Here is a 14,185-nt window from a genome sequence, read left to right as displayed (position 1 = left end):
AGTGACAGAACTTTTGCAGCCATCCTCTTTAGTGGCGTGTTTATAGTTATTTTTTATGCCCTAGAAATGGCTCACAGTTGCCCTCGTGAACTTAATTAACTGCACGTGTGTGGGTAAACTGTAGGTATGCTGGGACAGTGCCGCAGCGTGTCTGGGGATTGGAAGCCCCCGAGTTTGAATCCCACCTTCAGTCACCTCTGTTTTGTTCACCTCGGAGGAATTTGCAGGCTTTCATGTTCCCTTAAGCACCTTTACGTGTGTCGCCTCGTGGCAGCGATGACCATGTTCTGAAACACTTCTGCCCACACCACCACAACTTTCAAAAAGCTTTAGTTGAAAATGCATAGGTTTTCAGGGGTGTTTTTATGGTTATAGTGGCAGATTAACAAGATTTCTGTATTTTTTTTTTAGCAGGAAAAACACTCTTGAAAATCTGGCTAATCATCTCTGTGGCCTTTTAAAACAATTATGATGAGATAGCAAAGCGTTTCAGAATACTGGCCCAAGTAGCACGACGGACAGCAGCGAAAGCTTCGTAAAGGGAATGTGTAGTACGTAAATGCTGAACACGCGCCGCTCCAGGAGTCTACAAGGTACAGTGATACGACCCACAACACTTGAGAAAGGAAGAAAAATTATAGTTGTTTACGCAAAATTCATATCTTTCTTTGACTTGCTAAAGTGACGCACGTTTGTATTTTCTTTTACCTTGCATTTCCTTTTAGAGTAACTAACATTTGTATCTCTTCACACTGTGTATTTCTTTCCTTGCCCTTGTATGCAAAACCAGAAAAAAATATCAACTGTGTACTCAATTTATAGGACGGCTTCAGATATTTATCTGTGGGAGGCTTGCGTCTCATTGTTGGTCATTCTGCACTGTGTGAGGCAGCCCTGCTCTGGTTCCAGCTCAGCCTCCTGTGTTGCCCTTTGCCACTTACACGTGATTGATTGCTGTGTTGATACCTTGTTAGATATAACCGGACAACTGTACGAGTCGGATTTAAACTTTTGTTAGTCCTCCGTGATGGCCTAACTTGAGGCAGATCTAGTAGTCTTTTTCTGTCCTTCCTCATTAAGTTAATCTTTGTGTTTATCGTGAAACATCCTCAACCTATTCCATAAGCTTCCAAAGGATGAGGTGTCGACGCTCCTTCAACTTGAAGTTTCTGCAACTAATCCGAGCATACACTTTTCCAGATTTGGTAAGCAGAACTCGTGCTGCCTCTGGTCTATGTCAGTCTCAGTCTTTGTTATGTCAGCCTTCGCCTTTGTTATGTCAGGCTTTGTCTTTGTTACGTCAGCTTACATCTTTGTTGCTCTACTTCCTTAACTTGTGGGTTACATAGTTTCCTTTCTTTACAGGTAGCACACGGATCCATCAATGTTGTTGCGGCACCTTACCTCAATATGTCGAAGTCCAGCAAATAATCTCGTCAGGACCAATAATTCTTTCATTGTTTGTTTTTCATTTTTGCATTCCTCTGTGCATCGCGCGTGTCCCCGAGAAACAACACTGACATCATCACTATATTTCCTTCCTGCAACCACTCCCAAGGACTGAATGTTTACCGAGAGCACTTACACTGTATAATATTGTCAATAACGTAATACACAATTCAAAACTACGTTGTTAATAATTACGATGCCGTCTTCCCATGTTTTCCTCGCCTCACATGAAAACCGAATACCAGTAAGCCTGGCTAGCGTTGTCCCTGGTTCTGTGATGGCGAGGCTGAACACCTGTAACACCGCCAGGCCACAGGTGGTAAGGGTCTGCCCACGAGTGTTCTCTTAGGGGCTGTGGTGCTCGTGCGTGGCATGATATTTTGTACTCCTGAATTACCGTGCAACACGCCGCGATACGGGTGGTTCGAATGGATATGCACGTCAAAGTGGAAGAGAGAGAGAGAGAGAGAGAGAGAGAGAGAGAGAGAGAGAGAGAGAGAGAGAGAGAGAGAGAGAGAGAGAGAGAGAGAGAGAACACAAGCCCCACTTCAAGGTAGAACACAACATTCATTTGCTTTCCATACTCATCCATTCCCACAAATACCCTTCCTTTACACACACACACCGTCATGCAAACAAATAACAAATTCCTAACAATATGCATGAGTAAAGACGTCCATCACACGAGATTCACAGTTACGTATGTTAAGAATCACTAACCCGTTGTTCAAGGGCCACCAAGAACCGCCGCGCTGGAGCAAAGGAGTCTAGCGGTGAAGTGGAGTGGAGAGGTAACGGGAAGCTTTTACCTACATATCGACGCAAATGAGCGAGCAGATCAGAGCAGCGGTGACCGATCGATGATGCACTTGTTTTCGAAGGACACCACTTTCTTCCTTCACTCCTTTGTATATCCTCCTCCACTCGTAATACACTTGCGTCTCCTTGACCTTTTAGTTTCTCACGCTTCTGAGCACTCTACGCCACCAAGGCACTGCTAAGTCACGGCGTCAAGCACCACTTCAGTCTCTCTTGCGTGTCGTACTTAGTGAACCGGTGCTGATGTCTTACTAATTTGTTTACCGCATTCAGGCTCAAGTGATGGATGGCCTTGGTGTTGGTGGTAATGGTGTGATACTTGTGGATTTACCTCTCCCCTCCCGGTCTTGTTTATACGTAAAGTCATTAGTTACTTTAATAAAAAAAAATATATAAAGCAGTGGTAAATTCTGCATGACGACATGGGTGGTGAATCCTGTTTTATGTAAAGGATAATTTCTTATTTTTGTCTCTCACGATTTCCTTCCCTCCGTTCCTGCTTCAGTGTTGTGCTGCTCTGGGCGTCGTACTGCGCACACACACACACACACACACACACAGTTCTCCTTTCCTGTCTCTCTGTTTTAGCCTGAACGAGGTTGTAACGTGTTTTTCCACTATTCAACAAAGAAAACTCATCCTCTCACTCTCTCTCTCTCTCTCTCTCTCTCTCTCTCTCTCTCTCTCTCTCTCTCTCTCTCTCTCTCTCTCTCTCTCTCTCTCATGTTTACGTTTACCGGACGCTAATGGTGAAATAAGGCATCACAACATCTCGTGTACACAGGAATGTGCTTCACTCACACAAAGAAGGACTTATTGGAGACACGTGCAGGAGTAGAGAGCCCCGGGCGTGGACTTGCCTTTATGGATGAGGGTAATGTGTAGGGGCGCTGAGGGCGAGGTGCTGGAGGGGCTGGGTCTTGGTGGTGTCAAAAGGAGGGAGGGAAGGGGGAAGCTAGAATAGTGAGGGTATGCGCGTGTTTATGTGCGTGGGTGTGTGTGGAACGGCTATAAATATGTCAAGGTAGGACAGGGTGCGTTTGGGAAAGGAAGGGTGAAGTTTTAATTGAGTCTCCGTGAGGTGTCAGGGGTTTATAATGAAGGGACAAAAGCCGTGAAGTTGTGGCACCGTAAGTAAGGTGAGTCATGCTTGACAGGTCGTCATGAGGTGATAGGTTGCGTGGTACAGGATGAATAGGTTCAAATAGGTAGGAATATCATGTTTCAGAATGGCTCGAGATAGTTAGGGAAGGTTTGGGATTCCGATTCAGTTTACCTGACGTAATATTTGGAAAAAAATGTGAAGAAGTAGAGTTAGAGAGTTGTCAGTTTCTTTGGAGTGCAAGAGACGTGTGTTGAGGCAGGTCAGGGTCATGATGGACTGGGTGTTCGAGGATGTGGTGGAAGATTGCAGGGAAGTAAGTGTTAGTGAGTGTATGGACAGCCAAGCAAGTGGAAAGCCTTTTGTGGTGTGTGTTAAGGGAAGGGTTGAGGGTTAAAGGGTTGAGGGGTCGAGGGGGTTGGGGGTTGATGGGTGGGTTGGTGGATGTCCGGTTTTATGAGTTCGTGGATGGGGGAGGGGGACGCGGAAAGGAACATGTTCTTGTTTATGCAGGGTGCAGTATATTCACACACACACACATACACACACTACACACACACACACCACACACACACACACACACACACCACACACACACACACACACACACACACACACACACACACACACATGCACGCACCACACATGCACGCACGGACCCCACGCACGCACGCACGCAATCAATCTTACTGACGTACTTCGCAACATATCTTTTCACACACACACACACACACGCACACACACGCGCACAATACCCACCACCCCACTACATCATCACCATCCGTCACAGCAAAACCTCAGTATGCAACATCACCATAATAAGCAGTAGCTATGTGGCTGTGGTGGTGATGCGGCGGGAGGGGGAAGAAGCGGGAAGTGGGAGGGGAGGACCGACCCTTACCACTAAGCTCATGATGGACAAACCTGCGAGCTCAGTGTCGGGAGAGTTGCACGGCGTCTGGGCCACCGCATAAACAACACATACACAGGGACACGTGTAAAAAAAAGCCACAATAAGAAGGGACACGTCACGACTAATTCTTTCTTTTCTTGGCTCATATTCAAAAACGCTTTACTCTTTCAACTCCGACTATTTTCAAATGCCACAGAGATTATCAGTCGAATTCGCGAGACAATTGCTCATGTTAAAAAATGCAGAAATCTTGTTAATCTGTCTCTATAAACCATAAAAAGCATCCTTAAAAACACGCGTAACGTCAAACAGAGCCTTCGGAAAGTAGTGGAGGTCCGGCGATGAAGTTTTCAGAATAAGGTCCAAACATTGTCTCTATGATCTGCGTGACGGTTCTTCTCAGATTCAAGATGCTAGTAAATGTGACTGTGTGTGTTAGAGAACGAAAGCTGGAAATTCACACAGTCACAGAATTAGACAATGTGTGAACTGAGGCAACGGTAGTGACAAGATATGGAAGGGGAAGGCGACAAAGTGAAGTGCGTGCGTGTGTGTGTGTGTGGGTGGGAGAGGCGATCCTCAAGGGTGAGGTGGCCATTTGGTTACGACCGTGGCGGAGGTGAAAGGGCAAAGCCAGCCTCAGCACCAGCCAGGGAGAGGTCACCAGGGGTCAGTGAGGGCGACCAGAACGGGGGTGGGGAGAAGGATTAGAGAGAGAGAGAGAGAGAGAGAGAGAGAGAGGAGAGAGAGAGAGAGAGAGAGGAGAGAGAGAGAGAGAGAGAGAGAGAGAGAGAGAGGGAGGGAAGAGGGAGGAATGAGAGATTTAGAGCTTCATAATTTCTTATATTCGCACTTAGACACTAACTGCAAAATTTGTAAATTACACACTGCATGATAACTGTTTTATGTATTTTGCATCATGTTCTTAGTCTCTCTCTCTCTCTCTCTCTCTCCTCTCTCTCTCTCCTCTCTCTCTCTCTCTCTCTCTCTCTCTCTCTCTCTCGTTTCAGGAAGACAGGCAGAAGGATAAGTTCCACGTTTCAGAGAGAGAGAGAGAGAGAGAGAGAGAGAGAGAGAGAGAGAGAGAGAGAGAGAGAGAGAGAGAGAGTGAGAGAGAGAGAGAATGCACGCGTGGGAACGAACGCAATATTACACAACGGGAATGCGTGAGTTGCCTCTGTGTCTGTGACCCTTCCGAGAACCAGAACTGAAGCCGTAAGTTAAGTACTGACAGAGTGAGGATTGAGGGGCAACACACGAAGGGGAACCGACCAGACCTTGGGGGGAAATAATACACCGTTCAAATTATTCCATGATCACACTGAGGAACGAGTGCAGAAGATACTCATTATGGCAAAGCAAGTGTGACTGCCGGGAAACCACTTGAATACCCACCCACCCAAATATTACTAGGAAATATGTTAAATCTTTCCCACAATAATAGCGCCGAGTCGTCCCCGCTCCTCGCCGGCCGCGGACACACGTGTGGCAGAGGTGGCTGGACGGCGGGGCAAGGCCACAGCCACCGCACCTTCGGCAAGAGCGGTTGTGTGGGAGTGCATGGCGGGCCTGAAGGCGTGGGGGCAGCGAGCCAGGATCAGGTTAGGGCTCTATAATTTTGTCGCAGCGAAAGAAAAGCCACGTGATGGCCGATTTTGTGGCTGGAAACGGTAAAGGTAGGCGTGCGTGTGCGTGTGTGCCTGTGCCTGTGTGTGTGTGTGTGTGTGTGTGTGTGTGTGTGTGTGTGTGTGTGTGTGTGTGTGTGTGTGTGATGAGTCTATGTATGTATAATGAAGTGCGCTATGAATCAGATAATCGACTTAAACGACATAACGAGAAGAAAACGGGGGCAGGCGTGTAAATTGACTTGTAAAATAGCATAATAATGATGATAATTAGCGTCGAGTCTATGGAGCCATGATGAAAAGTGGGCCGCGTGCCGCTCTCACACCAGACACACAGATTAAGTGCCTCTCCCATCATGCCACCTACACTCCGGCACCGCCACCTGCCGCGCCGCCTGATTAGTGACCCTCGAATATGTTACCGGGGTCCTGAGATAGAGAGAGAGAAAGAGAGAGAGAGAGACAGAGAGGGAAAGAATTGTCGTTGTTTTTTCCTATACTTGAGAAAATGGGAGATGTTTCTGTCATATAAATTCAGTTTTTTGTTTTATCTTCTTTGTCTATCTTCTTTGTCTTCTTCTTCATCTTCTTCTTCTTCTTTTTCTTTCTTTCTTTCTTTCTTTCTTTCTTTTTTTCTTTCCTTCTTTCTTTTCACTTTCATTCATTCATTCTTTCATTATCATGCTTATCATTATCATAATCATGACATCATCATCATCATCATCTTTTTCTTCTTTATTTCTTCTATCATCATCTCCTCCTCCTCCTCCTCCTCCTCCTCCTCCTCCTCCTCATCCTCCTCTTCCTCCTCCTCCTCCTCCTCCTCCTCCTCCTCCTCCTCCTCCTCCTCCTCCTCCTCCTCTTACGTTGAACACATGTCGCTGCATTCCCTGTGTGTCACAATAGCCAAGAGAGAGACAAGGCTCAAGGTCACGAAGTTCAGCCACGTGGACTTGGCTGCGCGTGCGAGGAGAGAGTAAGAGAAAAAAAGTAGGCAAGAGAAAGGGGAGTAAAGCTGCGTTTCTATTTTCGTATACTTTCACTTGTTTGTTACTATGTTGTAAGAGTGAGTGTATTTTTTAATGGTATTTTCCACTATTGCAGTTTTACGAGCTAATAACGTTGTTGTTGTTGCTGTTGTAGCAGTTCTTGGTGGTGGTGGTGGTGGTTACAGTGTTGTCGTTGTTGTTGTTGTTGGTTGTGGTGATGGTGGTGGTGTTGTCTTCGTCACCATCACTTGAAGTTCATCTTTTCTTGTATCACACACACATACTACACCCGTCCAACAACCCAGCCCATTTTGGCAAAGCTTCATTTACATTGAGACTGACGGACCTTTCAAAAAAAACAACAAACACACACTCTCTCTCTCTCTCTCTCTCTGTTTTGTAATAGGCCCAGGAAGGAAGTAATATGTTGTCTAGAAATCCGGTTGTCTGGTGCCGTGGTGAACCAGTTAAGTTCCGTTGTGTATGCACGTGGCTGGAATGCGGCAGAGCGGGCGGGGCCTGGAGCTGTGGGCGAGGTCGTAGGGTGCGGGCGGCAACGAGCGGGGAAACATGTGCATGTTTAATGGGATGGATTAAGAATTTATGATGCGGAAAAGTAAAAGAAAAGTTCCAAGACTTCTTAAGTTTGACACACACACACATACACACACACACACTCGGACCGGTACAGACTCAGTGCGATTCCTACCAAGGTGCGAGCCATCAATCAATAGTCCCTTCTAGATTAGACTTACCTTTAGGATTAATGTTAAGTATTTCCCCACCCCCTCTGTACATTTTCAGTATGTTAACTGCCTAAATAATAAACCGTTTATTATTATTACACACACACACACACACACACACACACACACACACACACACACGAATATTTATTGTTTAATGACGTGACCTACCTCAAGCTTTATATCTCAAGTAAACACGCACACACACACAGGTAGCAGCTAGTTTCTCTAAATGCGTCTTATATCCCCCTTTCATAAGCGTGTTCAGCGTGTTCAAGCTACAAGTATTTCTTATCCTTTTCCTTCAGCCCCTCCTGGATCCCCTCCAAGCCACCCCTCCGGACATATCGACCCTGGCAGACCGGTCGCCTCTTGACCTACCTCAACAGAAGATAGGCCAGGCTCACACACACCCGCTCTCTCACACACATACACAGACAGACGCGCATGCATACACGTGCCTTTTCTGTTTGCTTGTCTTGTCTGTTTGTTTGACGTAGTGCGTGCGTGTGTGTGTGTGTGTGTGTGTGTGTGTGTGTGTGTGTGTGTGTGTGTGTGTGTGTGTCTTTGATTCTATGACTGACTCTCTCTGCTGTTACCCGCACGGTTCCTTTTCGACAGAGCCAGAGGGGACAGCCAGACGTACAGCATGACGTACAGCATCATAGGCTTGTTATATGTCGCGGCCTTACTTGTGAAACAAATTACAAGCGACGCGATGTGGTGAGTCACGCCTGTTGCGCGGCACTCCGATGTTCGTGCCTTTACTGCCAAATACATGCACATGCAGCCTAGTTTCGAGTCTGGCACCGTGCCATACATGTGCGGAAATTGCTCTCTTCGAAAATGCAATTGGCAAAAAGCGAAAGTTTCCGGGAGAAATAATACCAAAGAGAATAATACTTTGTGGCTCAAGTTTGTTGTGGTGGTGGGGAGACTTTACGGGGAAGGGATGATGCAACACTGCTCTTTTCTATTTTTATCTTTCCCTCTTCCACGTAATCATTCGAATTTATGAAGATTAGTAAGGGATACTGAAGAGATTGCCGCAAAAATGTTCCTCCATAAAGCTGCAGACGACACGTGCAGCAGTGAGGGTGGCGGAGGGTGGGAGAGAGGGAGACAACCGACGAGTTTTGAACGACATGAAAGAGCTTAGATAATCTCTCTCTCTCTCTCTCTCTCTCTCTCTCTCTCTCTCTCTCTCTCTCTCTCTCTCTTTCTCTCTCTCTCTCTCTCTCTCTCTCTCTTGGCCACCCTTAGACGGCCCACCTGCTCTTTAATATCCAGACAAGACCATCTTTCAACACGACCGCCCACTTGCGACAAAACCAATAGCCTGCCAATACCACCGCCTACCCTGACACAACCACTGCCCTCCTAGAGAAACAGGTGTATCTTAAATGAATTAACTCGCCACCTAGGTAAAAATTTCTACCACCTATTGCTACTACCACTACCCACCACGACTGCTGCTACTACTACTACTACTACTACTACTACTACTACTACTACTACTACTATCATCCAGCCTTGATTTCCTCTGGCGTGGCTTGACGGTGGTGTTCTTTCTCCCCCTCCACAGAGTCGTGTCTGGGTGGGGGGAGAGAAGCAAGCAAGTGTTCTCGATGACGCAATCTTTGGTTTCCATGACATTTGGTGTTAAGTTTGAATCGCGCAGGTGTTGTTGGTAGTTTGTATGAAGAAGAGAGATGATGTAAGAGAGAGAGAGAGAGAGAGAGAGAGAGAGAGAGAGAGAGAGAGAGAGAGAGAGAGAGAGAGAGAGAGAGAGAGAGAGAGAGAGAGAGAGAGAGCACATATTATGCAAATGCTTCTCACTGAAAGGATAGTGTCTTTGTCTAGTCAATGAGAAGAATAAGGAAAATATGGAAAAGAAGAAGAAAAAAGGAGGAGGAGGAGGAGGAGGAGGAGGAGGAGGAGGAGGAGGAGGAGGAGGAGGAGGAGGAGGAGGAGGAGGAGAAGAAGAAGGTTATGATAATGATGATGATGAAGGATAAGAAGAAGACAAAGAGAGAGAGAGAGAGAGAGAGAGAGAGAGAGAGAGAGAGAGAGAGAGAGAGAGAGAGAGAGAGAGAGAGAGAGAGAGAAGTAGACAGAAAACACATCCTAGTTCCATTATATCTTAGTGTGTCTTTCTCTAACCAATGACAAGAGGTGATGGCGTGACTTACCTGTGCGTGTCCTCATAGGGGTGTCGGGTGCTGGGTGGGCGGCGCTGCTGTCGGTGGGGCTTCGGATCTTCACTCTCTAGGCTGCAGCGGGAAAAAAAAAAGAAAAAAAAAAAACAATTAGTCAGAGGACGGGTTTTGGTGAGTGTAATTGAGTTAGAGGAGAAGGGGAAGAAGAAAATTCTATTTACTTTTATAACTTCAGGAATATATGAAATTATGAAGGGCTTAAGTCTTCATCAGTCTAGAGTCATTGAACCCTTTTTCTTCTTTTACCACTCAAATATTGCAGTTGTACTCGTGCGTAAGAAGAAAAAAGTGACTGATTGAAGAGTATGCAAAGTTATAAGCGGCGCTAGTTTTTTTCATTACAATGTAAAGCCATTGAACGGTATTTTATTGTTTCACCCTAGAAAAAAAGAAAAAAAAGAAAAAAGAAAAACAGTTGCATGCGTTCAAAGAAATTTGGTCAGATTTACAACGATTGACGAAGAACGTAAACTGAAGACTCTTAATATTATTGTGTCAGGAAGCAAACTAAGACGAAGGAAAAGTTGCCGTCTCCCACAGAAGAAAAGATTAGGAAGGAACGATTCTGTACAAGCCCTGAGGGAACGAAAGATAATGGGAAAATTTTTGCTTACTTAGAAGAAAACAATGGGAGGGAAAAAATGGAAGGAAAGATGATGAACAAACCCTGAAAGAACAAGAGATAATAGAAAGTTGTAGCTTACCTAGAGGAAAAGAATGGAAGGAAATAGGCTGAACAAACACTGAAAGAACAAGAGATAATTTAAAGTTGTAGCTTACTTAGAGGAAAAGATAGGAAGAAAAGGTCTTGTACTAGCACGGAAAGAACAAGAGGTAATGGGAAAAGTTTTAGCTTAAGTATAGGAAAAGAATGGAAGAAAGCATTGAGAGGACAAGAGACACCTGGAAAGATTTAGCTCACATAGAGGAAAAGATAGGAAGAAAAGATTTGGTATACAAGCACGCAGAGGACAACCACTGCTACATGACTTACCGAATGCAAATACGTAGTGATCACTGCAAGAAACTAACATGCCTTCTTGCCTTCCTTCACTAGTCGTGATATCTTATCTATCAGTTATCGTGGTGCTTTCACAGCATTTCTGTAAACTGTATCTCTTTACATCATATCCCTCCTCCCCTCCCGGCACCATTGCTTGGGTGCTGTCATGACCTACTCTAGCTGAAATGCGTGCAGTGTGACATGCTTTGATATGCTGAAATATTGACTAATCTGAGAAGGCACCTGGGGATCAAACACCTGGCGGGATACTGCATAACTCTTTACCAACCGAGTTACAACGATCGCTTTAGTTACCACAGTTATGAGTTTGACTTCTATTAGTGTTGATACAGAAATGCAAAACTATTCTCAGCGTGTGCGGGAAAAAATTAAATATTCCATAATCCTGCTACAGAACCGCTTAGTGCTTTATGAGTCAGATCAAAGTTTTTCAATTCCTGTTAAGGCAGAAAACTTCCCCGCTTGTTTATTGTTAGATTGAATGGCAACGCAGCCCCACATGTTCAGCTGCTCCTGATAGCGCATGCGGACACACACACACTCTCTCTCTCTCTCTCTCTCTCTCTCTCTCTCTCTCTCTCTCTCTCTCTCTCTCTCTCTCTCTCAACATCGTGATAAAAATACAGTGATCTCCAGGTAGATTCTTTTACTTGAATGAAAAAGATGGAAATATTTAACACGAATTCCGCATCATTCACAAAAACCTGTGAAATAATGTGTTCTTTGGAAATAGCTCTTAGTTTCAGAATACTAGTCTAGACCACTTGTAACTTAACAACATTCCGAGGTGTTATAGTGAAGTTCTGACGTTGTACAGCTTTGGAATATCAATACAATTTTTTTAAGCCTTTTTTTTTTAAACGTTTTTCCTTTTTGTTCATTATGTCAGAGGTTGAAAAGAATCAAGTCGGATAAAAATGAAGTGAGTATATTATATGTAATCGAGTATGTATTCTCACAATCCAGGTTATTATGGTTATTGTTGTTCTCCTTGCACTGCTTTATTAATAACAGGAATTATGGTGCACTGCCGTTACTGTTGTGACTGGAGTCTGGTGCTTATTAAAGTGTTTGTCGTCTTGATTAGGTCTGCACGCAAGTAATGAAGTGGTTAGGGTTGATAACTGCATTCACACCTAATAAGGCTTATATGTTAATCATGCTGCACATCTACTCCTACACACCTGAAGGCTATTATCCAGTAATGATACTACTACTACTACTACTACTATTACCACTACTACTACTACTACTACTACTACTACTACTACTACTACTACTACTGCTGCTGCTGCTGCTACTGCTACTGCTACCACTATAAAAATCGTAGTAGTAGTAGTAGTAGTAGTAGTAACTAATGACAACAACTGATAACCAATAACAAGGAGAGGCGTTCAACAGTGCGGTGAGGTTGTCGCCATGCAAAGTTTATCTAATGCATGATGATACGTGTAACTTATATGAGCAACCAAGGTCGGAGTGCGCTACACGAGGCATCTTTATCGCCGATAGATATGAGATAAAAGAAAGATAAAAGATCAGTTAAAAGAAACTACGTTGTTGTAATGTATAAAAAGTTTCTGCACGTAGCTATAAATAAAAAAAAAAAAAAAAAAAAAAAAAAACAAGTAGGTAGCTTTTCAGATTTTTTTTTTCTTTTTTTTATCCCTTAAACATATCGTAACCCCATCCTTGATTTTCTAATATTCTTGTAGCAGGTCCATAGATAGAGCCACCACAGCCACTCCTGGAAAAGCTACCCAAGTCGCGCTTCCAATATATGCCTAGCTGCATTACCCACTCGAGGAGAAGCAAGCAAGCGGTGGCGTCCAGTTGGTTCTTATTTCTGTGTGTTACGCCGTCGCCTCATTCTGAGACTGGTGATAAGAGGCGGTCTGAAGTGGTGCAGTTGCATGATTAACTACAACGTGGAAAGGAGAAGCGTTTGTAAGTAGATGTTCGTTTGATTGTGAGTGACGCGGGTGGTGAAGGAAAGAATTGATACATAACGCAGGCAAAGAGGAAGGAAGATAACTCAGCAATTATCAGTAAAGACAGGGGCACGGGGATTAAACGCTGTGGATAAGCCTGATAATTGACAAGTAAATAAAGATGAATGATAAATGATTCATTAGACGTATAAGGCCAGGCTACAAAATACGTATATGCTGTTATCCTTGATTTGTATGAATGATGGACGAGAGCTGGAACTTCGATGAGAGAGAGAGAGAGAGAGAGAGAGAGAGAGAGAGAGAGAGAGAGAGAGAGAGAGAGAGAGAGAGAGAGAGTCGTAAGGATATTCCAGTTGAAGTACGAGGTAGGAGAGTTGTGCGGCAGCCAAGCCTAAAGAGCGTCATGAACAGATATTGCATGTGGAGGGACTGAGCGTGCGGTTATATAACTCGTTCTCCTGACACACCTAGCTTACTGATTCGGGTGATGATGGCGTTCAGCAGTCTCTCTTTAGGCTTCTGTTGCTAGGACGGGTTACTAATTTTGTAAGCATCGCACCCGCCGTGAGTGATCTAACGAAACTAACGTATGCACCGCACAGTTGTTGCCATTAAGATATGCATCACAATGCGCTGCTTGCATCATTCCGGCAACAATATCTCACTAATATGGCCTACAAAGATGTTGCATAATGAATAAAAACGTGTTGTGAGGACTTACGCTGGAGCAAACCACGGCAACACGACGGGTGGGGCAGGACGTCATCATGTCATGTCATTTTCCATCTGAAGGGACAGGCTTAGTTTCGAAATTGCCTCTGATAGTCGCTGGCTCCCTTACATCAAACCGAGCTGCGTTGTTTTTGCTGGCGGGTTGGCGTTTAAACAGCCGCTCCTTAAATCAACGGCGGTCTGGATGCGGCTTCAGGGAGGTTTAATTATCGAGGTTGAATTGTTTTTGCGATCAGGAGTGAAGCTGCCCACGCGATCACTCCGCTGCAAAAATACACCTTTAATTAAAGGTATATGGAACTGACGTGGGCGGAGTTACAAATCATCAAGGCGACCTGGGCCTTGCGTTCCTAATGTTTCATGTTTTATGTAGTCACTAACCAGCAAATACTATCATATGTTCGTTGGCTTACTTTGTATCTTCGAGTTCCCATATCTATGACTAAGTGAGCACAGTTTCTATTTATTATTAACTATCTGTTACTAACGAGAGAGAGAAAAAAAAGTAGATCTTGATTCTTTAGTTCATATCGACAAAACAAGCAATCCTCATGTTGCTTCACACTTTAAACATTGTCATCAAGACCGTAAATGCTTCCCACCTGTCAGAGCGTC

General features: G+C 44.6%; 1 protein-coding gene across 7 annotated transcripts in view; it reads right to left on the bottom strand.

Annotated features, from left to right (window-relative positions):
• LOC135114083 (uncharacterized) overlaps positions 1 to 14,185 on the bottom strand; it is a 124,339-nt gene that overhangs the window by 37,460 nt on the left and 72,694 nt on the right. For 5 of the 7 annotated variants that reach the window (XM_064029769.1, XM_064029773.1, XM_064029774.1 and 2 more), the window contains exon 2: positions 9,836 to 9,916. Coding sequence is in view for 1 of the 7 variants with exons in the window: in XM_064029775.1 (XP_063885845.1) it covers positions 1,368 to 1,458 (91 nt within the window). In the remaining 6 variants the exon portion in view is untranslated. Of the gene's footprint in view, positions 1 to 1,367; positions 1,684 to 9,835; positions 9,917 to 10,856; positions 11,016 to 14,185 lie in introns of those variants that run through there. The other 2 variants (XM_064029772.1, XM_064029775.1) reach the window with 2 other exon arrangements.

This window comes from Scylla paramamosain, chromosome 27 (assembly GCF_035594125.1).
Source record: "Scylla paramamosain isolate STU-SP2022 chromosome 27, ASM3559412v1, whole genome shotgun sequence".
NCBI lineage: Eukaryota > Metazoa > Arthropoda > Malacostraca > Decapoda > Portunidae > Scylla > Scylla paramamosain.
This window is presented reverse-complemented; position numbering and strand designations above follow the sequence as displayed.